Here is a 27,739-nt window from a genome sequence, read left to right on the forward strand (position 1 = left end):
AACTAAGGAAAAAGTGTTTCTCAATTTGATACACATCTCCATAGAATTCCACTTGATGTTGTGGACTTAGAATCCCACCGAGATTCTAACACTCTCCCCCTTTGGCATTGATTGGTCAGAATATTTACTCCCCCTAAATATATGATACCTGCATGAACACGGGTTAGCAAATTCAGAATAACATCTGCACATATAAACTGTTGCAACAGTTTATCAAACAGTTCAGCCGATAGTGTAGACTGTAAATAAACCACAGTTCCAAAATTAAATCAGATAATTCATTCAGATAAGCACGAGATAAAAGGATATGCGGTAGCAGGAACAACATCTCTTCACAATGCTCATTATTTATCCTGTATTTCTGCACTATTCTAGCAACTGTATGATGCATTGTCTCAACAGTTGTCTGAACTCCCCCTGCATTCCTGCACTGTTCCAGCAACTGTCTGATGCACTGTCGCAACAGTTGTCGGAACTCCCCCTGTGTTCATGCCATCGATACTGTTCTTTTCTCCCCCTTTCTAGGCAATCACCATGCATAGATAACTCAACATGGTGCACGTAGATGTTCAAACACTTAACAAAAAGATCTTGATGATTCGAGCAAGCTGTTCAAACACTTAACAAAAAGATCAAACGTAGAGAGAATTTTGAAAGTAAGTGAGAAGAATCAACATACATAACATGCACACAAAATCACAAACTCACAACTCAATACCACACGATAATTGCAATGCGAAAATCAAAGGATAGTGATATCAAATCCAACATTAAATAACAAAGACTACAGACTTTGCCAAACTTCCTAAGAAACGTGGAGATGAGAGGAGTAAACTCAATAGATCCGGCTGCAACAAAAAATTAAATTTAACCGGCACATAAACAAAAATCCCGTCTCTCTCTTTTTTTTTTTTTTTTTTTTTTTTTTTTTAAATAATGCCTAATGCAAGACAAGAAGTAAACATGAGAAATAAACATGAGTGAAGAGACATATGTGAATAGGATACTGCATGGACAAACAAAACATATGGGATTTATCTTCACATTCACGATAAGCGCAATCCCCAAAAATCCGACCGCCAATGCAACCAATAAACTTAATAATCCCAAGTCAAACACAAAGATGCTCTTATTAGGTAGCGTACACACACGTCTAATGGTAGCTTTTTCCCATGAAAAACAGAGCAATTAAAAGGAATGGGATTATGGTGGTCGTGCAATGTGTAGTCCCCTGGGCTTTCTAATTGAGCCTTGTAGTGAGTGTTCGGTCAAGTGGTTTACTGGCTCGACTCAACTAGGCTTCGAACTATTCACTGACCATATGTATAATTTATATTGGCCGTGCAATGTGTAGTCCCCTGGGCTTTCTAATTGAGCCATGTAGCGAGCTTTCGGCCACGTGATTTACTGACTCGACTCAAAAAGGCTTCGAAGTATTCACTGACCGAATGGTTGTAGATATATATATTAGTAACAGTAGTTCAAGAGTAGCTTTCACTCATTAAAAGAGGCAGCTTTTCCCTATAAAAACATCCAACCATGACAAGACTATTCAGAGAAATAAATAAGTTGGAGCCTTTTAAGTAATCATTTTGGGAATTGGTGAAGTTCTACCCCCACAAAGTTTAGAAGAACACGAAGTATCAAATTCACATTTGTCTCAATCATATGCAGTATGCTTAATGCAGTTCCTATATGAGATGCAAAAACATATGAAGTGTCCTACCACTAAAAGTTGCAAGTCTGGACACACAGACTGTTGCAACAGTTCATGCAACTGCATCAGATTAAACAACATAAATTCCCAGCGATTTTCGCAAGGAATCAAATCTCTGTGCATCAAGGGTTTTTGCAAAAGCATCAGTTAATTCATTCTCCGTTGCAACATAATCAATTGAGACAACCCCCTTTTCAACCAAGCCCCTTATGAAATGATGACAAATATCAGTAAGCTTAGTTCTTGAATGCTGAATAAGATTCATCGAATTATTTTTCGCACTCAAATTATCAAAATTCAGAAGATCAAGTTTCTTATGCCCCAATCCAATTTTGTCAACAGAACTGTTGGAACAGTTAGTACTATCATCACACGATTTTAAAGAAGTAATGGCAGGTAAACAATTAATATCAGACTTCTTTACCCAGATTTTTTGTTGAGTTTTATTCACTAAATCAACCTTTATCTTGGGTTTTTGAGACGACACAAAAGTGTGATCAATTTTAGCGGAAAGTGGTGAGCAGACCATTATTCTTTTAACCATTTTCAAGTACTTAAAACATCTGGGTCGTATATGACCAGCAACATGACAAAAATGAAAAATAGGCACAAAACGTTTTCTTTGAAATGATTGTTTTGGCGCAACTGTCGCAACAGTCTGTGAAACAGTGCATTGTTTAACAAAATTGATTTTTCCTATTGGATCTTCTTTCTGTTTCAAAGCATCATCAGATAGTTTATTACCCCTTACACCTAGATGACCATAGTTCGGCTGATTCGTTCTCAAAATTTCATTCAGATTTACCCTACCTGTATTTAATTTAGAAATAGAATCTTGGGTTTTAGCAAATTTAGCCTTCAAACTATCAGTTTCTCTACTAGCAGAAATAGCATTTTGTTCAAGAGTAGAAATTCTTACCTTCAACACTTTGTTTTCCTGAATTAGAACAAGCTTCTCTTTTTCTAAGAATTTATTCGACTCGCATACCTGAAGAAATTTTTCGTACATCCTTTCGTAGCTCGTCATTAATTCTTTCAAGGTTGCCTCGTCATCATCGCTGTTGTTTTCTGAATCCCCATCGTCACCTGCAAGATTTAACGGAGTTAATCTTTTATCAGGTATTGAGTGCAACTTATCATACCTAAGTTCTGTCTGAACAGTCTGTCCAACTGTTGCAACTGTTTCAGCGACAGTCTGTTTGCACTCGCTTATCTGAGTAGTTCCTTCGTAGGCCTCTTGTAGAACATCCCATGCCTCCTTTGCTGATTTGCACATTGATATCAATTTGAATTGGTCTTCATCGATACAACTCAAGATAGCATTGGTTGCCTTGGAATTATAATCTGCTTTTCGTACTTCTTCATCACTCCACTTCTCTTTTGGCGTTTGAATGATCTCGTGTGACTCATTCATTGAGGTAGGAGGTGTCCAACCAATTAGAATCGCGCGCCAGGCCCATTCATCAATAGATTTGATGAACATCTTCATCCTTATTTTCCAATCAGAGTAGTTTAATTCACCCAAGAGAGGTGGTAGGAATGCGCCTTCACGATGATTATTCATGTCTGCACAAAAAAAATAAAAAATAATTAAATCCCAAAATCTCACTAAGTATATCTAGTGACAGGCTCTTGATGCCAATTGATGGAATTTATTTCGTGCAGATATAAATTATTTGTGTCAGATTCAGTTTTTCGTTACTGTTGCGTGAAGAGTTGCAACAGTTCGTGAAGCAGTTCGTAAAAACAGAAATAAACGAGACACAAATTTTAATGTGATTCGGATACAATTGTACCCTACATCCACGGGGACCTGCAAATAAAATTTACTAATTTTTAGTTTTACGAATACAATAATAGGACTTAATCGAAATACAAAGACTCCCTCTTTGTCGACGCCGTTCTTGTATACTACGCTGAATTATAAATCTTCAATTTGCAGCACGTCCCTTGCTCCGCACGGTTGAACTCCCTTCAACGCTGAATCCCTCAGTCGGCGGATCGATCTCCTCCCGAGATCTGTTTAAGCCCCTCTCCCGAAGAACCGATCTTCTTTTTGTATAGAAGAAGCAAACTTGTGATACTCCTTGAATCTTGGTGTCTTCACCACAAAGCCTTGAAGCCGATATATTTTCTATGAAAATCACGTATCACAATGGAGCAATAAAAACGAGAGGAAAAAATATTTTCTCTTGAACTTCTCTCGATAAAAAGAATACACTAAACTACGTTCATGCTCATTCTTTTATAGTCTGGGAAAACTCCTGTATTAGGTTACACAAAGTTAGAGACGTAGAAGGAATTATCTTTTTAAAAGATATGGAATAAGAAGAGTCCATGCCTTATTAAAATATTGCCATCCTAATCTAATGGAAATTCCCATGCAAACATACAACCAATTAATGACAATAAAATATAAAAGATAATTAAGAAAATCTTTTACTTCTTGAAAAATCATACGCACACACAATGACTATTGGATAGTTTTGATGCACATAAACTCTTTTTGATTAATAAAATAGTTTCCTATATAAAAGAAACAATTAATGACAAATTAAAGAATTTAAGTAAACAAGGAGACTTCCCTTTTGTGTTTCACGGTACACATGACTTGTTGCACAAGTCTTTACTCATCCCTTGTTTATTAGGATCCAATTAGATTCTAACAACATACATGCACATTCTGCCATAACGTCACAATATTATAATCACTCGTCAGCTCATAACAATTAAAAGCTGTTCAAGAATATGCAAAATCGAAAAAATAGCAAGAAATACTTTCACGCTAACTTATATCAAATCATTTTTCCTTGTTCATTTGTTTTAATTTAAAATAAATAACAATTTTGATAATTTACCACATACAAAAAATTAGGAATATCTAAAATAAAACTAACCTTGAACAAAATTGAGACAATCTGTTGTTACCGTTAACTAACGGTCCGTCACCTGTGTCTATTCATTGCTTCTGTCCCAAATCCCTTACCAAAATTGGGGGAAAAAAGCCCTAATGGCTGCCCAATTACTATGTACGAATTCATCTTCTTCAATCCACAATTCGTCGCTAATTTGCAAAAATGCAGATGAATTCGTTCGATTTCCTCAATTAATTCGATGCTCGCGACCCCATAATTCGGTGAAACAGAGCTTAGTGAGGAAAGCATCATCGACAATCCAATGTTCAGAAAAGCAAACTCAAATTCAAACTGAAACCCCTCATCGCACGTGCAAGAATTGCAAAACCCAGTTCGATCCTTCGCTGAATCACCCACGTGCTTGCCGTTATCACACTGCTCATTATGGAGGTAATTCCGTTTATCCAAATTTCTCTCCTTTTTTTTTTTTGGTTTTGGTATTTAAATTGTTTAGATGCAGTTATGATATATATTATTATATATTTTTTGAAATGTTTGTTTTATTGGTGATTGATTTGTGTACGTGATTTTGAAGTCCAAATATAGGAGTGCAATGATTTTATTTTTTTGTTCTTGTTTTTATAGAGGATGTAACCGATGAACTAATAAACTAAAATCATTTTCAGTTGAATACGAATGTTCGAGCGTGTAACGATGCGAAGAAGAAAGGTGGGGTAAAGATAGTGCTATGTATGTATGTATATTGATGTGCTAATTTACCCAAAAAATGCAGTTTCTGAATGTATCCTGCTTGTATGTATGTGTGTATGCATGTATGTATATATGTATAAGCGATCGTGTTAAATTAGGCAAAAAAAAAAAAAATGCATCGAAACAATAATCTTATGCGTTGGTGGGTTCACACATACGAGATTTTTTTTCTTTTTCTTTTAATATTTATATGTGACTTTCTAAGTTGTCAATATTCTGACTGAGTTAACCCTCTGGCAATATTGCTAATTCTTTGTAAAAGCCTAAGGCCTCGTTTGGTTGGGGAGATTAGCTATTATTAAATAATAACTGGACTTTGTTCGATGTTTGGTATCCCCAATACTTTGTTGGGTCTGCCCGCAAATATTATGTTATCGTGGCTTATCTTGCCTTTTTGTTGGATGTCCCGGGGTCTGATAAAATAATTGGGTTTTCATTAGATTATTTAATCTTATCCTGGCAACCAAACGAGGCCTAAGGAGTTTGTTTTCCTCTGTCCTCTAGTTGGTGTATTTTCTTTCCGTTTCTAAAGTGAGAGGCTTTTTTTTAGTACCTAATATTTAGTGTAAGGTTTAAATTTATATATTTATTTTTTTCTCAGGAGAAACGAGGAGAAAATTCGAGAGTGTATATACAGGTGGCACAATGAACACCCCCGGCTCTGGAAAAGTTGTACAATACTGGCATTGTTGTGGCTCCGAAGATCCCTTTGATCCCGGATGCACTGCAGCCCCTCACTCTTCGTACGATGACTGATATATATATATATATATATATATATATATATATATATATATATATATATACATGGTGATTCTTCATCTTTTTCTCTCTTGTAACGGAAGTTACTGCCCGTTTTTTTTTTCTGTAGCTCGTATTCTTGAAAATGTAAAGCTATATACCTTTTTTCCAATGTGTCTCTACATGTTTGGGTTCTTCTCGCTTTGGTTCGGATTGTCGGATTATACTTGTCATGTGATTAGTGGTTCGTCTAATTACGTTTTAGTTGATATCTCGATTTTTCTTGAAGTTGCTGATGCCGGACATTATTTTGAAATTCAGACATTCCCTTTTGATGTAGTAGCATTGTTGTTGTTTTTTTGGATAAATTACAATCACCCCCTTGAGGTATGGTCAAGTTACGAAAAAACCCCTCATGTTTGGATAATTACATCTACCCCTCAATTGTGAATCTTTTTACATGTCGACCCTTATGGTGATTAATTCAACATAATCTTCTAAATTCCGTGGAATGTTCTCTAGTTTGTACTTGTTTTGTGTAAAAATGCAGTTTCTGATGCACCACAATCCGATATATCCAAGTTAAAAAAACACACCTTATGATCATCTAGATTCAAAATATGGAGTTCGAATGGGATAGAGCGGGTACAAAATTGAGAATATTACATATGATCTAGAAGATTCTACTAGTTTAATACTAGAAGGGTGGATGTGTAAGAAGATTTATAGTTGATGGGTGGTTGTAACTATCCAAATATAAATGGTTTTTTTCGTAATTTCTCCATATCTGAAGGGTGGTTGTAATTTAACTTTTTTTTTCTTCTCCCTTGCTCTAGGCACAACCAATTATGTGTAGGAATAATTATGTATTTTGTCTCCTACTTAAGGTAGTAAAATTGGATTAGGTAAATAGCATGGTGTGATTACCAAAGCAGTAATCCCAAGCCAAGAACCAATAATGGAGTGACACGTAAACCAATTACTTGTAGAATTGGTTAGGACTACGCAATTGTTGCTTGAGGGGATCAACCAAATTAACTGGATGATGTTTGATTTTTGTTATTTGAAGTCTATTTTTGTATGATTTCATTTTATTTGATAAACAAAATACATAAATTATTTGGATAAATAATATTTTTATCATCTTGTTGTAGACAAGTTGGCACAAGGGGTGGGCGCGGAAATTCTATGCCGCACTCGCTTATTAATTATTAATCGTAGTTCTACACATAATTACACTGTTAATCCGGTGTAGCATATATAAATTATTTATCAATTTAATTCAAATATATTCATTTTATCCGATTAATTGAATTGATAAAAATAAATAAATAATTTTATGTTCTCACATTAGGACTGTGGGTAAATGGGTGCTTCACGTAAACAAATTCTTTGCTGCAACTTAAGAGTTTCATCATGTTTTCCCTTTTTTTTTTTTTTCCACTTTAGTAATTATTACAACATATATATATGTGCAAAAAGTTCCTTAAAAGCAACTTCACAACTGCATTTGTTTCAAAACTGCATTCATTACAACCTTTGCCTGTACGTATTTCCAATTCATTACAACCTTATTATATATATATATATATATATATATATATATATATATATATATAAACCCCAACCCACATTCTTGCATTTACTTTCTTTTGCATGCAAAATCAAAAGAGACAAATCTAATTTTTAAAATGGAAGCTGTTTCCTTTTCATCTTCTTATAACCCTAAATTACCCCTCAGCCAGTGGTTTTCAACAAAACCCTCTTCCCACAACAGAAATAACTACCGGTTCACCACGACCCGAAAACTTATTCTAAACGCAAACAAAGACGACCATAGTAACGAAGCTGGAGAATCGCTCGATGACAAGAAACCGATCACTTTGAGAATCAATATCAAGAAAACGAAGGAGGCAATTAATTATATCAACAAGAACAACAAGGATCTGCCGCGGGGCGGCGGCCCACCACCGTCGGAAAAAATAATTAGCCGATACGATAATAATGAAAAAGATGCTCTCGAGGCCGTTGAATTTTTGAGGTCTTATTTCGTGAAGAATACGAAGCCAAGTGCGGCGGCGATCGGGGTGGTGCTAATTGCTTCGTTTGCAATAATTATGAGTACTATTCCGATATTTTCTCACGAATCAGTTTTCTTGGAGAATTTATTGAAGCTTGCCAAGGGTTTCCTGCAGGCTGGTTTTCATGTTTATATAGATATTGATTTCTAGCTAGGCTATTTAATTAGTTGAATAAATATATTGTTGTGCTTTAATATACATGATTGCCCTTTTATTTTATTGTATTGGGAGAAATGGCTAAAGTTAGATATATACTGGATCGATTAGATGTTATATCTGGTGAAGTAGTGCATTCAGTATATACAATACTTATTAATTGTCGGTATTTACGTATTATATCCCATTCTGTTCTGTGAGATTTGAAAAAATGACCATCGATATATATCTCGGTGGCTCCATAGCCGTTTTGTGTGTCCCTCTGAAATACGAGGCATATGAGGAAGCCACTACAAAGAGTTGAACCCCTATATATATCGCTAGCTAGTTTTTTCCTCGATAGCTCAACTGTAGAGTTGTCGACTGTTAATCGATTGGTCGTAGACCCATATTTGAGCAAAAAAGTTATGTCACTAATTCAATATAGTGAGAGCAAAATAAATATGAGTCACATAACACACAAATATTGTTGTCACCTAGAATAATTTTTTGAAGATAATTATTAATTTCTTGTTATTATGTCACCATAGTACATACTACTTTCTATTGTATACACATTTTACAATCAATTAATATATAAATAGACATATCTAACAACCTTTTTGATGAGTTGGCTTTATGTTTTATATATAACAAAATCATTGGAGAGAATAGATTGTGTGTTCAATAATGGCGATGATGTGTCATGAGATGTCATTTTAACACGCGAATCATCATTTTGTCCAACGGCTCATAAAAAAAACGGGTTCATTTGATGCTGCACAGTTCACGAGGTGATTTTTAACCGTTGATACGGTGAAATAGTTTTTTACTAAACACACATATAGATAGGTGTGCATGCTGTGTGTTATACATACAGATCAATGGTTAATAATCATCCCAGTATATTTCATCGGGTGTGTTTTCATGCTGGTGATTATTAACCGTTGATAATCACACACACACACATACACACCCATGTGTATGCGTGTTTAACGGGAAGTTATTTCACTACATCAAGTACAGTGAAAAATCACCCAATATATTTCACCTGATGTAACATCTCAATGACCTAAAAAGACGCCGGTAACATTCAAACTATAATTTGATATTTCCTCAGGGCGTGACCGTATTTTGCCCTATAATTTTAAACAGTTTTTCTAACTATCAACAAACTTAAGATTAAAATTTGAGGTATTTAAAAAAAAAAATAGTACAAACTATATAAATGAATTATATGAAAATAATTTGATTGACAAATTTGTTAAAGGAAAATTTGTCTCCACTTTTTGGTATGGGCGAAGAAAAGCGGACGCACATCTATGAGTTTTATTGACACAGAGAGGGTATGTAATGTATACGTATAGTACTCATGTGTATGTATATACGTGAGATAGAGAGAGAGAAAAATAACTAGAGAGAGAAAATAGTAGTTGAAGTTGAAGGAAGAAGAATAATAGTAAGTAGCTTTCCTTGTGCTGCAGAAAATTCCAATCACATTTCTTGTAAGCTTTCTTTGCTTCATATTCTTTCTTCATTTTTCATTCTTCATCTTTTTGTAATTAATTATTCCTTGTAAACAAATATTAGCTTTCTCACATATTTAGAAAGAAAAAGAAAAAAAGGTCACCTTTTTTACATTCCTGCATACATTTCTTCAATGTTTAACCATGCATCACTTTATTCTCTATCTCTGTTTTCTCGAACGATTTCGAAGTAGTTGTATCATCTTCGTCAATTAGTTGAGTACAATTTCATTTTTCATATGATTTTTTTTGTTATATTTGTAAACTGCATATATGTATATATAATTAATTTTTTTTGTTTGGTTTGAGTTGAATTTCATATGTTAATTGCAGGGTTGATTGGGATTGCTATCAACACTCAACTCAAAGAATCCATTGTACAAATTATTTATCCTAGGCATGTTTATTAATTACTTACTCCCTTTTAGAAAATTAAAAAAATGAGGGCTTATGTATTTTTAGGATAAATTGCTTACCGAATCCAATTTGGAAGCTGCAATTGAGAGTATAAACCGGTTGAAAGAATAACTTTTCGTCTGTTTCCAAACAGGTGACAACTAGTTTTTTTTATTTCAATAGGATGGATACAAATAATGTACTAAGATCATCAAATCCTAGGACGATGATATCGTCAGAGTGTAAGATTTGCCACGACGAAGATCAAGAATCGAACATGGAGGCACCGTGTTCTTGTCGTGGAAGTTTAGAGGTTAGTAGTTACTCGATTTATTACTGGAATTTTTTATTTTATTTTTATAAATTGATATTTTCTCTCTCACATAAAAAAATGTCAAAATAATGTCTATTTTTGGTGTTTAATTTCCTTGTGTTTTTAGTATGCTCACCGTAAGTGTGTGCAAAGGTGGTGCGACGAGAAAGGCGATATTATATGCGAGATTTGTCAACAGGTTTTGCTTACGTGTGGCATTATAAATTGGAACCTTATATTATGAGCAATTTTATTAAATCATTTTTTTTCTATACTCGATGTGAGGTTTGCAGCAGTTCGAGCCAGGTTATACAGCACGGCGTCCTTTGTTTCATTGTGGTGGCGTTCCGATGAATTTCAGGTGCCTTTCGTAATAAATCTTTATCTCGATTTTAGTGACGACTATTGCTAATTAATCCCTGATTTATTTGATATTTATCAGGGGCGATTGGGGGATTATTTCAACAAGTGATCTGCGTGATTCTCGACTAACATCGACCGATTTCACAGATGATGATTTCACGGATCCAAACTTTGACGAGTACCCGATGCCCAGTTCAAGAACCCTCATATGTTGCCGTGTAGTTGCTTTCACTGTATCTCTCTCTCTCTCTCTCTCTCTCTCTCTCTCTCTCTCTCTCTCTCTCTCTCTCTCTCTCTCTCTCTCTCTCTCTCTCTCTCTCTCTCTCTCTCTCTCTCTCTCTCTCTCTCTCTATATATATATATATATATATCATGTGTTCGATTATTTCGCAGTTTGTGATTCTTCTGTTTCTTCGCCATACCCTACCATTCGTCTTATACGATGACGGCGAATACTCGATTTCATTGTTCATGGTGAGTAAATTACACTACCAAAATTAATCTGAGAATATATTGAGCAATAATGCATCAATTGTTTCTTCGTTTTTTTTTTCGATATTGCAGTTACTGATGTTGCGAACAATTGGAATTCTTGTGCCGGCATATATAACGGTGAAAGCGTTAAAGGCGATACGACGTATGCGAAACCAACAGGTACTTAACTTGATTGCTAAAATTTACTTAACATGGCAAAATAAGTTCATAATATGCTCTCTTTTTTTTAAATGGTAGGTTTCTCCCACCATTTTCCCTATTGCTTCTTTCGACGAAGAGAACGAGTCACGACGACATCATCAAGAGTCGCATTTCATTCACCTCCCGTAACTGTGACGTGTGAATACAAAGAATCACGGTTTTATGTACCTCGTTGTAAATATCGAATAACAAGAAAAGACGCAAGGCATACTTTGCCGTACTAGGATTACAAATGGACGTATCATATCGAAAATAGCATTATCGGAGAAAAGAAAAGGATGGAAAAAATCGATAATCGAAATTATTTCGATTAAAATTTACAAAATTCAAAAATCATGTTTCTTTGTAACATAGTTCCAATTTCGAACCAACATATGCAGGAGACAGAGCAAAGCAGAAGAAATTCAAACCAATCTATGCAGAAGACATAGCAAATAGATTCGATTATTACACAATAACCATAAAAGAACACGAAAAACATAATTATTCCGATTATTTAGGAAACACAACCATCACATAGGCCACAAACCAAACACCACAAACCCAAACAAATAAACGACAGACAAAAATAAAAACCGAAAAAAAACAGACATAGACCAAAAAAATGTCTCGGATCGAATAGAAAAACAACGCCACCAAACAAAATTATTTTATTCCTCGTCACTCTCTGACTCAGCGCTTCTCAGCCAATCAACAAATGGCTCGGCATTTTTCCAGACAGAAGACGACTTGTTACTCCCAGCCAATCCCTCTTGATACCACTGCACAATGTTTTCTTCCTCGAGCACATCTCCATCGTACAGAGCTTTCAAAACGAGCGCCACTTCCTTAACCGCAAACCCATTCGTCTTCTTACAAAACTCCTCAATCGCTCTAAGCAAAAGCAACTGCGAATCTTCACCCTCAGAAACAGCAGCCGCAAAATACCCCTTCTTTTTCATAACCTCCTTCGAGAAACCCTTTTCGACACCACATGCAACAGCCTCGTAAAGAGCGTTCATCACCTCTTGTGCAGTACCCGAAAGCGACCCTAAAAACGACCGAAACTCATTTGCTTTAATACCCGTTTTAATATTTTCTTTAATCTCGTCGACGAGCTTCATGTGAGGTGTCTTCCCATTCTCGGTTGCCTTCGGCTTTTTCTCTTTCTCTTTCTCTTCGGTGGAAATCATAACCATGCTCGCAGTAACAGCGTTGAGCTGCTCCTGTATGCTCTGTCGAGCAGCTTCTAATGAAGTGTCGGTTTGCCACTGAATATCATCATCGTCATCATCTTCATCGTCGTCCTCTTCCTTTTTAACATCCTTAATTCTCGGAGGTGAATTTTGCTCCTCGTCCGAACTTCCACTCTTCTTTCGGGTCGACCCGGTTTTCGAAACTCCATCTTTGGACAAAACCTTCTTCTTAACATCTTTCTTGATCTTTTTCAGCTCTTCATCTGCAGCTTCGCCTTCTTTGAGCCGCTCCTTTTCAGCCCTCCTCATAGCTTTCTTGTCTTTCGATCCCTTCTTAACCTCAGGTGGGTTCTTGACAATGAAAGTCGTGAGCTTGTCTCTCATATCCACATCCGAAAGAAACCCACAGGCAGCGCACTTAAGCTGTATCATCTGATTCTTGGTAATTAAAACCTCAGTTTCAGGGTTTTTGCAGCCATAGCACTGCACATACTTCTTAATGAAATTCTCGAGAAGGCCAGCGAGCTTGGAAGTGTCGTGAGCTCCGTTCACATGGGAGGTTCCTGTTTTTTCGTCAAACTTCGACTGTGCTCCGAGTTCACAACCGAAATACTTGGTAGTGTATGAAGCAGGTCTAGCCAGAGCCTTTGCAATGTCGACCATGTTCACCACATTGGTTTTGATGCCGTTTCCACGGCCCTCGATCTTGGTGATCATTCTCGGCATCTTATACCTGTAGAAGGCATCGTCGCTGTTGCTAGCACCAATGTTCTGTAAAGCCATCCTTTTTCTCTGAGGAATTCGTTTGTATGTCACGCCAAAAAAGTCTCCGAGTCGAGTAAAAAAGTGTCGCCCGAGTACTTTTCGGAAGCAAAAATGGAAGGTTGCAATCTGATGCAACCGCAAAACCAAGAATATTCCAGAGATGGCTCGAAATGCATACAGTCGATGCGGTCAGAGATGTGAGTACGACAATGCTCTCCAAGAAACCCAATTGACCCCAACAGGAGAGTGGCTTGTTCGGACATAAAAGAAGCTTCGATCTTGCTACACTTCAGCCTTGAAACCTGTAGAGAGTAGATCAACATTGACGGATTAAAAAACTGATAAATACGAAACAAAACGCAGTGCAAATCTGGAGACTTCAGACAATTATTCATAAGATAATTGAAATTTTCACATACCACAATACCTACATGACAAAGATTACTTTTCTTTTAAGAAAAAAACGAACCCCTAGTTAAATTTGGACGAATAACAAACGATGCAGCGACAACAAACATTAATAAAACGTCTTATACGCAAAGCATCTGAACGAAGCACTCACTCAAACATATCAATGTTCAGTACACAATCAAATCCAGAGCTAAATTGAATTACCGTGCATATATTAGACAATTCAAAACCGACTAAAATCAGCTCGGGTATCGAACAAAACATCAAATTAAAACCACGAAATCATGAAAAGCATAGATCTACATAAACAAATCACTGTTCTATCAGAATAGATTAAACGAAAACCCTTTCGATACACACAGATAAATAACACAATAGACAATAATATATATTCATAAACTGGACTACAAATCAATCGATAATCTCACACGATTCAAAACTAATCTAAACCTAAATAAATTCAAAAAAAAAACATCAGCTTTTCAATCAATAACACCACAAAAACCGACAAAAATCAACAATCCATCGATGTCAATACAGCAATTAGATACATAGAAAAAAAATATAAGAGAAGAAGAATTGGAGAAAGAGACTAACCAATTAGAACAACCACAGCTGCACTTTTTTTTGCGAGAGAGATGAAAAAAGAGGAAGATATATATATTAGGGAAAAATATATGGAATTAGGGTTAGGGCTTAGAAGCGGATAGGTGTAAGTGGAGGAGAGGCGGCCAATCGAGCTTGCTAATGTGTTTGTGTTTGTGTGTGTGTATATATATATATATAATATATATACCTACATGTGTATGTATCCTCTTCCAGATGGTTCTCTTTCTCTCTCTCTGAGTAATTTGGTGAGTATATTTTTCTTGTTAATCAATCCGGACCGCTGGAGTAAATCCTGACCGTTGATTTAGATGGCTGAATTTTGAGTTTTATTTGGATTTTGGAGTGTTTACCAAAGCCCATATTTTTTAGGTCGAGAGGCCCGGTCAGTAATAGATTATTGGGTAAATTACAATCGTGCCCCGAGGGCTTTTTTTTTTTTTTTTATAAATTACATTCGCCGTGCAATTTGTAGATTGCTTACATTGACACAATTTTCTAGGTGGGTGGATCGTAGATGTAAGAAATTTACAAATTTCAAGGGTTGGATGTAACTTCTAAGATATGAGGGGTTTTTAGAGTAAACTGCAAAAACTACCCATGTGTAATCTCGAAATAGCAAAAACCCCTCTGTGATAAATAAACTAGCAAAAACCCCCCTGTGAAATTATTTAAATAGCAAAAACCCCCCTATGGAACTATTTGAGGGTTGACTTGATATAAAAAGACACAAATACCCCTGGAGTCTTGCAATTAATAAATTCTTATATTTTATAAATATTTTAATTATTTTATTTAAAAAATAATCAATTTAGTTGTTTACTATTTTTTTTTAATTTCTAAACAAATAAATTAAAAAGAATAAATATACATATAATATGTATATATATAAATACATTTTGAGGGACAATTTTGTCATTTCGAGTCTAAAAAATCAGCTAGGGGGGATTCTTCTGCCTTTGACTAAATTTCACAGGGGGGTTTTTGCTAGTTTATTTATCACAGGGGGGTTTTTGCTATTTCGAGATAACACAGGGGTAGTATTTGCAATTTACTCCGGGTTTTTATGTAAATAAGAATTTATCTTGGGGAGATTGTTGTAATTTACCCTAGATTATTTTATTGGAGTGGAAATCGGAAACGAATTAAGATTTAAAATTGAAAATATCGTTCCAAATTGAAAATAATTGAATTTTGGTCGACATGATTCGGAAATTCAATTTCAGTTTATGCCCAAACTGTGGCCCACTCAAGAGAGATGAAACATTAGAAGATGCAACGAACGTGCTTCTATTTGAAAGAGCAGGCGATAATAGAGCTATTAGGTCAATAGGTGCTAATCCCAAAATGAGCATGCGACGGAAGAAATTCAATTTATTTCATGAATTCCTGCTTCAAATCATTATACTCGTAGAAGCTCATACTCATCCCTTCATAAAGCGGACTACGAGTTAGGGACTAGTTGATTCGGATCAATTTCGATAAATTCTAGCCCAATAAGCTAATCTTGTCCAAAAGGGTCTCCAGAAGAAGAGTGAGGCCTGGCAGGGATTACATACGAGCTAATTCATCTACGAGAGGCTAGACGAGTAGAAAATGGCGAGCTAAATAACCACCTTTCTTTCTAACATCATTTAACGCAAGTCCAATAAGATATTTGATGCAGAGAATGTTTTCGACTTTCGTCACATGCATATATCCTACCAATATTCTGTGACATGACAGGATAAATGGATTTGGAATGAAATTTGTGTGAATATTTTACTAACTTCTTCATAAGTCCCGACTTTTCCTCTCTTTTACCGATATTCGACATAAATCACAACTCAAAGAAGGTCGATGATTTCATGACCTGATCACGTACATAATAATTTCACAAAATCATTCAATTCAACAAAACCTAAATCGTTATAATCATTCAACCCAAACGTTAAATCGTTAAAATCTAACTTGTTAATTACCATAAATCGTTAAAATCTTTAAATCCAACCAAATATATTGAAACATGTAAACAAAGACTTCTTTAGTAATTGAAAAAGTAATGGGCGTGTTTTATTAACGTTTAGACTTTAATTATCATTTTGTTAAAAATAAAAAAAATAATAACTTTTCATTCAAAATTGCTAGTTTCGAACGTTACATGCTGAAAGTTTTCATGTTATTGCACACTTTCTTATTTGATATATATAACTAAAATAATAAAAAAAAAAAAAAAAAAAAAAATCAATCAAAAGCTGGAATAGAGTCAATTAAGCCATATTTATTAATATTCATTCAATTATTTAGATTTTGTTATAATCGAAACAATATTCTAATCCACATCACCTAAATGAATTTGACAAAAATTCAAATACTAAATTCCTATTCCTTACAAAAGAAAATTTGAATAATAATAATAATAAAAAAGAAAAAAAAAAAAAAAGAGTAGTAAATCTTTATAGAAAGTAGTGAAATCAAGGCCGTTGATTCCTCCATCAGAGATCTGATCATCTCAAAGCGACTGGTTCTTCAACTATAGTCTCCAGCAACGGTTTCCTGGACCTGCACATAGACAATCTCTGCTTGAACTCCGGCGTCAACAAATCTTCAATATCATCCAAATTCAACTTCGGCGCCGGCGCCGAAGCCGTATCGCCGTCGCGCTCCGGCGAGACTCTCGACGCCTTTTTGGCGGCGGAATTCACCGCCGCCGAAATCGCCGCCTCATCCGCCGCCGTCACCGCGGATTTCAGCCGCGACATGGGGAAGAACACGTAGACGCCGCCGATCTCGAGGCCTTCGTCGGCGTTCAGGGCGGAGAATCTCCGCCCGATTTGCAGGGTTTTGGTGTTGACGATGAATGAGTTGGGGTTTTCCAGCATGAGCTCCGCGGCTTTAATTGGTTCGTAGAGCCGCCGTGTTTCGCCGGAGGGGAAAATTACCTTTGTGCCCCTGATGAAGCTCTTGCTCACTGGCCCCGACGAGGTGCATGAAATGTAATTTCCCATTTATTAAGCTTCGACTAAAATGAGTTGATATTTAGAGAGAGAGAAAGTCTAGAGAGAGAGAGAATTTATCTTAGTTTTTTCATTGATGGTGGTGGTGAAGAAATGTGGGGTATATATAGAAATATAGGGTGGTTGTGGGGGGAGATATTTAAATATAGAAAATAATATTTTTGGCCATTTGTGTAAAAAAGGGAAATTAGTTGGATAAAGATTTACATCCAATTGTAGACACAATTTAATTCCGTCTATTTCGATCCAAAATTTCTCAATTTTTTTGAGGGAAAAATACGGAATCGATTGGACACACATGGCTAAAATCGGGGGAAGGAAAAATCCCTTCAAACAGTCGTAAACGAACAACGAAATAAGAGAATGAGCCAGTTTATTATCCTGGCGTCTAACAAAAGAAAAAGTGTAAGAATAAAATAAACTCGCAATTTTTGGTTTTCGAAAAATATATTATTCTGAAATTAGAATATATATTAGATTTCAATTTTCAATCTGGTTTTATTTTTGAAAATTATTTCTAAACTTTTTTATTCTTTCTTAGAAAATATACTTTAATATCAATATTATTATACATTTTAGGTCGATTATGATTAGACTTTCCGAATTTGGAATAAGTATTTCGATTCAAATTTTCAATTTTTAAGAAATTTTGGTATGAAATTAACAATAGTTCTTTGTTTTTGCAAAAAAGAAAAAAAAAATATATGTTTTATTGTTGGTACTGCGTGTGGAGCCCACAAGTCAACGCACAGTAACATTCTTGCTAATTTAGTATGTTTTATTATTGCGTAGTAATTTAGCAATTGGGCACGGTTTGGTCCAATGATTTCAAATGTGGTTCAAATTTCAAAAGTTGGGTGTAGGGGATAAACTTTTGTCGAGTCGAGCCCGAGTTCGAATTTTTATCGAGTCGGCTCATTGATTTCATGAGTCGGCTCAGCTTATTTACCATCACTAATAAACGTGTGTTGCTATAAACAAGTTTGTCCACGTCCTACAATAGATTACCTAACTGTTGTGGCAAGTGACTTTGTATCAATTGACTCAAGTTCGAATCTCATTTCAAACTATTATATGAGAGTGTAAGTTTATCCCATACACTTATACGAGTTGGCTGCGGGTTTTTTCGTAAAAAAAAAAAAAAAGTTTGTCCACGTTCTTGTACTTGTTTAATTGTAATATAATACTTTTATCCCATAATTGTTAGGTACAACAAAGGAAAAATATTACTTTACTATTTTTATTATATTGTTTGGTGCAATTAATTATACATTAAATTAGGGCAAATGGCAAATAGGCCCATGACAAGGGCACTTAATTAAAAGAGGACATCCAACTTTTTTTTTTTTTAAATAAATTCAACCCATTCAAACTTATATTTGCAAATAAGAAAAATCCCTTTATATATACCAAAATTACCCCAGTTCATTGAAAGCCAATTCAATTCCAATTTTATGATTTACACCTCAATTTAGCTCAATTTCATCAATTAACCAATTTTAACCATAATTTTAATTTTGACCCCAATTTTGACCCGCCACCACCGGAGACCGCCGGCCGCCGCCGTTGGTCTCCGGCGTTGACTTTTTTTTTTTATAATTATGTTTTTTCTTAAAAAAAATATTTTAATTAATATTACTGTCTTGCCTGCTAAATTACTGTCTCCGGCAGTTATTTAACTGTCGGAAACAGTAATTTAACTGTTAATTGACTTTTTTTTTTCTTCAAAATTATTTTAATTAATATTACTGTATTCGTTGCTAAATTATTGTCTCCAGCAATTATTTAACTGTCGGAGACAGTAATTTAACTGTTAATTGACTTTTTTATTCTTAAAAAAAATATTTTTAATTAATATTACTGTATTCGTTGCTAAATTACTGTCTCCAGCAGTTATTTAACTGTCAGAGACAGTAATTTAACTGTTAATTGACTATTTTTTTAATTTTTTTTCTTAAAAAAAATATTTTAATTAATATTACTGTCTTGGCTACTAAATTACTGTCTCAAACAGTAATTTAACTGTCTTAGACAATAATATTAACAATATTACTGTCTAAGAAAAGAAAATTCAAAAAAAAAAAAGTCAACGCCAGAGACCTGTGGTCGACGGTGGTTGACCGGCCGAAAAAAAAATTCAGGAAAAAAAAAGTTTAAAAAATAAATAAAAATTCAACGCCGGAGACCGGCGGTCAACGCCGTAATCTGACCGCAAAAAAAACATTTCAGAAAAAAAATTATTTTCTGAAAAAAAAAAATTGGGGGTTAATGTGATATATTTGTTTAAATCCGGGGTCAATGTGTAATATTAAGGAAGTTAGAGCATAATGGGTGGAATTGATAAGAATTATATTATGGAGGGTATTTTAGACTAAAGACATAAGGATGAGTTTAATTGAGAGACTATTTTTTTTTTGACCAAAATGTATTAAGTCCCATGTGATGAGCCTTTTTGCCATTCGCCCACTAAACTATGCATATGATGTTACTTTTTCATGTTTTACAAAATAAACTTTTACTTTTTCTATTAATATATAAAATCAATTCAAATTAAAGTAAGTTTTCATGACTTTTTACTTTTATGTGTGATGCATTTCATTTTTATGTACTCAAATCTCTATTCTAACTGATATTTTATGTACATATTTACATTAAATATATATATATATATATATATATATATATATATATATATATATATATATATATATATATATATATATATATATATATATTTAAAAAATATGTTGACATATATAATAAGTTTACAACATGATATAAAATATTCATTTAAATTAAAAATATCGAATTATCTGAAATTTCATATTCTTCAAAAATTCAAACTTAGCTTAACATATTAGGCTAATTTATTTAATATGTAAGATTCTAACTAATAAATTATTACATGAATTTTAAGTTAGAAACTTTTCGCAATAGTGAGAGATCAGAAGTTCGAATTGTTTGGATGAATGTGTTTATACATTATAAAGTCATTTTAAGGGCAGATTACGGTCATCCACTGAGTTAGGTTAAATTACGAAAAAATCTCTAATATTTGGATAATTACAATTACCCCGTCAACTATGTATTTATTGCCTTACAAAAAATCTCTCATTCGGTAGGTAAATTTGACCCCATAAGAGGAGCGTAAGACAATACATAGTTGATGGAGTGGTTGTAATTACCCAAACAAGAGGAGTTTTTCGTAATTTGATCTTATCTCAGGGGTTGGCCGTAATTTACCTTTTCTTAAAGCATGATATAATATAATTAATAATTATCCCTTTTTCTTTCTTTTTTTTTTTTTTTTTTTTTTTTTTTTTTTTTTTTATTTCAACCTGTTTGGTTAGAATCCCACTATTTTATTCAAATTTTCGACCCATTAAAAAACTATTCGGGTCAAATATTATGGGGAACTCTTCAGAAGAAGAGAGGCTATTTTTAGGTTTTAATCAACTTTTTGAATCTTTGATGGTTGACTTATGAATAATATTTTAGAAAAAATAAAATAAAATTCTGTTGCTATCATTTGTTGCAAAAAAAATATAACTCGAAAGATGAAACTAGTATAAAATACAAAGTATTATTTTATTGATTTAATAATTGTTATCTCTTTTTGAAGTTTTATTAAAGTCAAATTTAACAATACTAGACTATGATTGGTTAAAGCTCAATCATAATAAAAAATAATTCCAACACTCAAAGTATGAGGTAATAGAATATTTTTATATTTCAAATATAAAATATATTAACATTGATTTAATAATTTTATTTATTTATTTGCAATTCCAACACTCAAAGTATGTAAAAATATAATATCATATATTTCATTAAAAAACTATTTACATTGACTTAATAATTTAATTTAATTTAATTTATTTATTAACACTCAAAGTATGAGAGAATATAATATTGTATATTTGGAAGATTTATTTTATTTTATTTTCATTGTTTCCCAACAAACAAAATCGTGTTTGTTAAACTTTTCAAATAATTTTTCTCCAAACAATTTAAAAAGTTTATATTTCCTCCAAAAATAATTTGACTGTTACAATAAAATAATTTGACTGCTACAATAAAAATGATGTCTTCACTAAAAAAATTAAATAAACGTCACTTTATTTTTTCAATTTTTTTCTTCTAATATACATTTTTCTATCACTTTTAAACATGATACGGATGCTGCAATGTATATTATCTCCTTCCAAAATATAAATAAAACATTACTTTCATTCTCACATTCTTCCCTCAAAGTATATTTCCCCAAAATAACTTCCAAAATGCTCCCAAACAATGCCTTAGAGTTTCTTATACATTATTTTATTCCTTATATTTATTAATTTCATATGTTCTTTATTATCAGTGTGTTTTGATACATTATTTTATTCCTTATATTTATTAATTTTAGATGATCTTTATTATCAGTGACACGACACAATCAATTAATTAGATGACACATATAAAAATCAGAAAGCATAAAATCAAATCTGAACGTCACACTATCATCCAATTTAACCCAAATTGATAATTAATGTTTGGATCCCAAATATTCATCAAAATAATCAAGATTTGGAATATTTTCAAAATCATAATATCTCAATTTTGTCCCAATTAAAAAATAAAAAAGACAAGAAAATAGTGATTTGGTTTTACACTTTGGTCCCCAATTTGTTGCAACATATGATTGCCTAACTTTGCGTGATATGCTTGTCTATATTTATTAAATTAAATAATTTATTTTAGTATATTAGATTTAATTTATTAATATTTAATTAACAAAATATTTAATGTTGGGGATTCAACAAACAGAACAACCAGCTTTCTTCACCAGCAAGATTACTTCCTCCAGAATTTCAATCACAGAACCAAATGATGGCCTTTGCCTAATATCTTTGCTTGTACATTGCTCTATCAACCTGCAAATAAAATTATTTAAATTTAAAAAAAATGCAAAATAACTGTAAATTGTAATATTTAATTAAGTCAAATTTATATTGGGAAAAATACAATTTCCGTCCCTCAAGTTTGCATCAATTTCATATTTGGTCCCTCATGTTCACAAAAACACATTTGGTCCCTCATGTTTCAGAAATTCAACATTTTTAGTCATTTCCGTCAATTTTACATTAGTACTAACGAAACCAAGATTGTGCCCATCAGTGTCTTAACTGACGGACTAACGGTAAATTGACGGAAATGACTGAAAGTGTTTAATTTTTGAAACATGAAGGACCAAATGTATTTTTAGTGAACATATATATTGGAAAAAATACAGTTTCCGTCCCTCAAGTTTGCATTAATTTCATATTTGACCCCTCATGTTCACAAAAAACACATTTGCTCCCTCATGTTTCAGAAATTCAACATTTTTAGTCATTTACGTCAATTTTACGTTAGTACTAACGAAATCAAGCGTGTGCCCATCATTGTCTTAACTGATGGACTAACAGTAAATTGACGAAAATGACTCGAAAGTGTTTAATTATTGAAACACGAGGGACCAAATGTATTTTTAGTGAACATAGGGGGGCCAGATGTGAAATCAATGTAAAATTGAGGGATGAAAACGGTAATTTTGCCAATTTATATTTAATTTAATTTGGAAGTACTTCTTACTGAAGGATTCTTCCGGGGCATCGACTTATATGGAACTTCTTCTCGAATTCGATAGATTTGAGATGCATATAGTCGGAGTTCATGTTCGTTATGTGCTTGCCTTCCAACATCTACAACATTTGTTGTACGACGAAAAATGTCACAATTTATATATGTATGTATATATAAAAGATTGAATAAATGCATGGATCATAATTTAAATACCTGATAAAATATAAGACCGAACGAGCGTATGTCCTTTTTGGTATCATACGAGCCATCGAGATTTTCGTTACTTAACTGAGCTGCATGGTGGGGGAAAAAAAATTCACAACCAAATAATTAAGAACTATTAATCAAACAAAAATTTAACCGTACATTTATCTTGATTCGTGTGTATTCGCTCGTACAACATTTGAACCCAGTATTCTCCGATTTTCACCTGGTCACCTTCATCTAGTAGCAAGTTTCTGACCAAAAAAAAAACAAATAAAAAAAAATAATAATAAAATGATATTTTTCTCCTAATAGGATTATATTTCTTCGTTTTAATTAATCGAAATTTTTAATACGAAAAAAACATACCTCGGGTGCAAATTGTTGTGCACTATAGGTCTTGGCTTGTGCTCATGCAGATAATTCATTCCCCTGGCAATCAATTTCTTGTCTTTTTTTAAAAGTATAAAAAAAATAAAATTCTCGATCGAGTGGGAAATAAAGCACAACTACCTAGCAATATCGAGTGCATAGCGTAAACAAGTTGCAGGATCCAGCCGAACTTTCTTAGCCAAAATATCGTTCATGTTTCCCTATGGCATAAATCAAAACGAGTGCGCCAAAAAGAAAAATTAATCAAGAATTTTACGAGCGTAATTTAGACTAACTAACAATTAGAGGTTGTTATTTATTAGTTATTACCTTTGGCAAGTACTCGGTGATCAAAATCATATCTTCACCCTGCACAATCGACCCGAGAAACTGCAGAATATTTGGATGCCGTAGTTCCCTTAGTAGAGTATTGTCCTTTGCAGTCAAAACCCTACACAAAGTAATTTTAACTTACGATCAATTTTACCGACAATGCAAAAGCTATTGCATTTCGATGGCTATACTTATGGTTAAAAGAAAAAAGAAACGAACATTTTTTCCGGATGATATATATGTCTGGAGATAACCGTTTTAACTACCCAAGTTCCACGCCACTTGACCTTTTCCGCGACACCAAATTGACCCTAAAAATAAATAAATACACGATAAATATATGTTATTTAATTTAGTGATCTAAGTACTAAAAAGAAATTTTAAATGTCAAATTATTATCTCTAATATGTAAACCTGCTCAATCATGGAGGAATGCTGCAAGTTCAGTTCGGAGATATCAATATTCTCTTGTGAATCTTCTTCGTGACGGACTAGCTGCGTAATATTTTTGGACATAATATTAGTCGATAATTAATATAATCACACGCACATATGTATGTATGTATGTATGTATGTATGTATATACTACCATTGCTTGGTCTTCTATAAGTTCCCTGCCCCCGTTGACTTCAAGAATCCGGCAGATATCTCGGTGTTCGTAGACCTTTGCATCTGCTAAAGGCTGAGAAAAAAAATGGAAAGTAATATTCAAATTTACTACTCTCTTGGTTCTAATATTTTGTTTTAGGTTGTTGTGCACATATTAAAAATAAACTAGGTCACGGGCTTCAATTGCTAGCAAGAATATTTCATCCCAATAATATCAAATAGCCAAACAATTCCAAAAAAGAAAAAAAGAAAAATAGGTAATTAAAAAACAAATTCCTCCCCTTATTTAATCAGCATATAAATGATAACATCAAACATTTCTACATTAAAACAACTAGGGGTGTAAATCGGACAGATCGGATCGAAATTAACCCTTTCGCGAAAATTTTCAATTCTTTTCAGAGGTGAAAACTAATTATAATTCCATTTAAAAAAATTGAAAATCGGAATTTCGGAAATTGGAATGAAAACACTTTTCCAAAACCGGAAAATGTTGGATCGGAATCTAAGTTTTAGTCACCTAAAATATAAAATACCCAATAATATTAATATTTGAAGTGTAATTTTTGGAAAGAATATCGGAATATTCGGAATCATGATCGAAACTTAAAATCGGATCAGAAATCGGAAATTGGAATTTCATATTTATATATTCCACTTTCCATCAAAATAGTTTCGAAAAAATCGGAAATCAGGAGTTTGGAATTCGGAATGAAAAATATTATTCCAAAATCAGAAAATTTCGGATCAGAATCGGTGGAAATCAGAACTTCCGTTCCAATTTCCACCCCAAACAACAGTCAAGGGTTGGAAATATCAGACCGAACGGTTCAGAATTATACTTTAGAAAAAGAAAAAAAAATCGAAAATCAAAATTTCAGAAATTGGAATGAAAAAACCCGTCCTGCATCGAAAAAATTCCGTTCCAATTTCCACCCCAATCACACGACTCACGATGAATAAATAAAAACGAAAAACGCAAGCACACGCGACTCACGATGAAGATGATTAGTATTTCAAATTTCAAAATTCAAATTCTCCCCAAACAAGAAATCATATGTAAAAGAAAATGAAAATTACAGTTCTTTGCCAGCGGTCTTGGAGGTTGACGTTAGCGTTGTAAGCCAAAAGAAGCTCGACAATGGAGGCGTGGCCTTCGCTAGCGGCGAGGTGAAGTGCAGTTCTGTTATCGTAGTCCTGCACGTCGGGCGACATTCCCTTTCGAAGCATATCGTTCAATCCAACCCTATCCCCTCGAGATGCGAAGCTCAAGAAATTCCCAATCATTTGCATGTCGAATCCATCGTCTCGTAAATGATGCAGCAAACTCGACATTTTTCTCTTTTCCATTCGAGGATCAAAATCGATACGATTGCATATATATATATATATATATATATATATATATATATATATTCTTGTGTAGAGAGAATGAGAGAGAGATGTTTGCAGGAAGAAGCCAACAATGGCGGTAATGTCGAAGAGGACTAATAGTGTATGGGAAAATTATAGTTTTCACCCTTCAAGTTTGCAATAATTTCACATTTGGCCCCCCATGATCACAAAAAACACATTTGTTCCCTTATGTTTCAATAATTTAACACTTATGGTCCTTTTTGTGGGAAAATTACATTTTATGTCCACAAATTTTACCACTAAAACGATTTATGTCCTCAAATATTTTAATCTACGAAATATGTCCTCGAACTTGCCACATTTGATCAATTTATGTTCTGTCGTTACATCGTCAGCCAACTTTGACGGAAATTGCACATGTGGCTCACGAGACATCTATCTGGCCGTTAAACGTGGTGTGGAATAATATGAGGGAAAATTACATTTTTCGTCCTCATACTTTACCCACTTTTTCTAAACTGTCCGTAAACATTTTGGAGTTACAATAGTAGTCGTCCTTAATCATTGCATTTTTTGACAGAATTGGTCCGCCGTTAATTTTTGCCGTTAAGATAGATGGAAAATGGCATGTGCCTCTCACATGCCTTCAATTTACAACACTACATGAAAATGGACTTTCAACAACACGCATTGCGTGTTGTTAAAACATTTTTTTATAATTATTATTTTTAATTAAAATTTAATATAAAAACGAAATCACGTAAATTCCAAAAAAATCAACTCATTTCGGAAATATTGTTTAAAAAATCAAAATATAGTTTAAAAATTTAAAATATAGTTCCAAAATCGGCATTTTTGGAATTAAATTAAAATATATCGTTTCTAACCAAACTAAAAAAAAAATCCGATAGGAATTGGGGAATTAGAAATCTCCATTCCAATTTTCACCTCTAGTCAATTCCAAATTTCCCAATTGTGAGACAATATGTCGAGTTTTAAATCATTCAATATGGGTGACAATTGGAAATGAGTTTTCTTATGCCGCCTAGTTTGATCGAATTTTTATTTTATTTTAAAATAATATTTTCATTCAATTTCCAAAAATTCCGATTTTAAAACACAATATTATTTCTTTAGACAATATTATGATTTTTTAAACAATATTTCCGAATTTATTTTGAAAAAAAATATCGAGTTTTAGATTATTAATAAGGGTGAAAATTGGAACGGAGTTTTCTTACTCCGCCTATTACGGTCAGATTTTTATTTTATTTAAAACAATAATTTTCATTTGGATTCAAGAAATTCCGTTTTTAAAACATTATATTATTATTTTAGACAATACTTCTAAAAATATTTTGAAACAATTTATCGAGTTTTACATTATTAAATTAGGGTGTAGATTGAAATCGAGGTCTCTTATCCCGCCTATTCGGATCGAATTTTTATTTTATTTTGAAACAATGTTTTCATTTGAATTCCGAAAATCTTGATTTTGAAAGCAATATTTCATTTTTTTAAAACAATGTTTCAATTGTTTAAACAATATTTCTCAAAATATTTTAAAACAATATATATCGATTTTGTTTTTTTGGAATTTATATAATTTCGAATTTGAATCAAGTTTTAATTATGAAAAATCTGTTTTAACAAGACGCAATGCATGTTGTGAAAAGTCCATTTTCATGTAGTGTTGTAAATTGAAGGCATG

General features: G+C 33.4%; 5 protein-coding genes across 9 annotated transcripts; 2 read left to right on the forward strand and 3 right to left on the reverse strand.

The window, feature by feature from the left end:
• Positions 1-4,656: 4,656 nt before the first annotated feature.
• LOC105953440 (carboxypeptidase) lies at positions 4,657-6,419 on the forward strand. The gene is made up of 2 exons (XM_012977101.2): positions 4,657-5,022; positions 5,945-6,419. The coding sequence occupies exons 1-2, from the start codon at positions 4,728-4,730 to the stop codon at positions 6,097-6,099; spliced, it is 450 nt and encodes a 149-aa protein (XP_012832555.1). The 5' UTR covers positions 4,657-4,727; the 3' UTR covers positions 6,100-6,419.
• Positions 6,420-9,690: 3,271 nt separating this feature from the next.
• LOC105953468 (uncharacterized) lies at positions 9,691-11,943 on the forward strand. Of its 4 annotated transcripts, none has more exons than XM_088826018.1 (10): positions 9,942-10,041; positions 10,160-10,203; positions 10,289-10,376; positions 10,445-10,535; positions 10,663-10,734; positions 10,829-10,896; positions 10,978-11,131; positions 11,292-11,372; positions 11,463-11,552; positions 11,631-11,943. In XM_088826018.1, the coding sequence occupies exons 4-10, from the start codon at positions 10,449-10,451 to the stop codon at positions 11,721-11,723; spliced, it is 645 nt and encodes a 214-aa protein (XP_088682144.1). In that variant the 5' UTR covers positions 9,942-10,041; positions 10,160-10,203; positions 10,289-10,376; positions 10,445-10,448; the 3' UTR covers positions 11,724-11,943. The 4 variants fall into 4 exon arrangements, with proteins under 4 accessions (XP_088682146.1, XP_088682144.1, XP_088682145.1 ...); XM_088826019.1 differs by having other exon boundaries at positions 9,948-10,041; positions 10,160-10,223; XM_088826020.1 differs by lacking the exons at positions 9,942-10,041; positions 10,289-10,376 and adding an exon at positions 9,691-9,805 and having other exon boundaries at positions 10,160-10,223; positions 10,406-10,535.
• A 54-nt stretch (positions 11,944-11,997) lies between these two features.
• LOC105953467 (eukaryotic translation initiation factor 5) lies at positions 11,998-14,805 on the reverse strand. Its single transcript, XM_012977130.2, has 2 exons — positions 14,543-14,805; positions 11,998-13,836 (listed from the first exon to the last, which is right to left on the reverse strand). The coding sequence occupies exon 2, from the start codon at positions 13,550-13,552 to the stop codon at positions 12,245-12,247; it is 1,308 nt and encodes a 435-aa protein (XP_012832584.1). The 5' UTR covers positions 13,553-13,836; positions 14,543-14,805; the 3' UTR covers positions 11,998-12,244.
• Positions 14,806-16,791: 1,986 nt separating this feature from the next.
• Positions 16,792-17,633, reverse strand: LOC148766194 (uncharacterized). The gene has a single exon (XM_088826573.1). It carries the CDS (start codon positions 17,536-17,538, stop codon positions 17,038-17,040), a length of 501 nt encoding a protein of 166 aa, XP_088682699.1. The 5' UTR covers positions 17,539-17,633; the 3' UTR covers positions 16,792-17,037.
• Positions 17,634-22,273: 4,640 nt separating this feature from the next.
• Positions 22,274-26,007, reverse strand: LOC105953412 (integrin-linked protein kinase 1). Of its 2 annotated transcripts, none has more exons than XM_012977072.2 (11): positions 25,753-26,007; positions 24,653-24,745; positions 24,478-24,558; positions 24,283-24,374; positions 24,061-24,181; positions 23,872-23,951; positions 23,728-23,790; positions 23,521-23,612; positions 23,368-23,447; positions 23,164-23,273; positions 22,274-22,463 (listed from the first exon to the last, which is right to left on the reverse strand). In XM_012977072.2, exons 1-11 carry the CDS (start codon positions 26,005-26,007, stop codon positions 22,346-22,348), a joined length of 1,185 nt encoding a protein of 394 aa, XP_012832526.2. In that variant the 3' UTR covers positions 22,274-22,345. The 2 variants fall into 2 exon arrangements, with proteins under 2 accessions (XP_012832526.2, XP_088683030.1); XM_088826904.1 differs by having other exon boundaries at positions 23,368-23,442; positions 23,516-23,612.
• Between the last annotated feature and the right edge of the window lie 1,732 nt (positions 26,008-27,739).

The sequence above is a fragment of the Erythranthe guttata genome, chromosome 12 (genome assembly GCF_056151865.1).
Source record: "Erythranthe guttata isolate IM_541 chromosome 12, IM_541, whole genome shotgun sequence".
Lineage (NCBI taxonomy): Eukaryota > Viridiplantae > Streptophyta > Magnoliopsida > Lamiales > Phrymaceae > Erythranthe > Erythranthe guttata.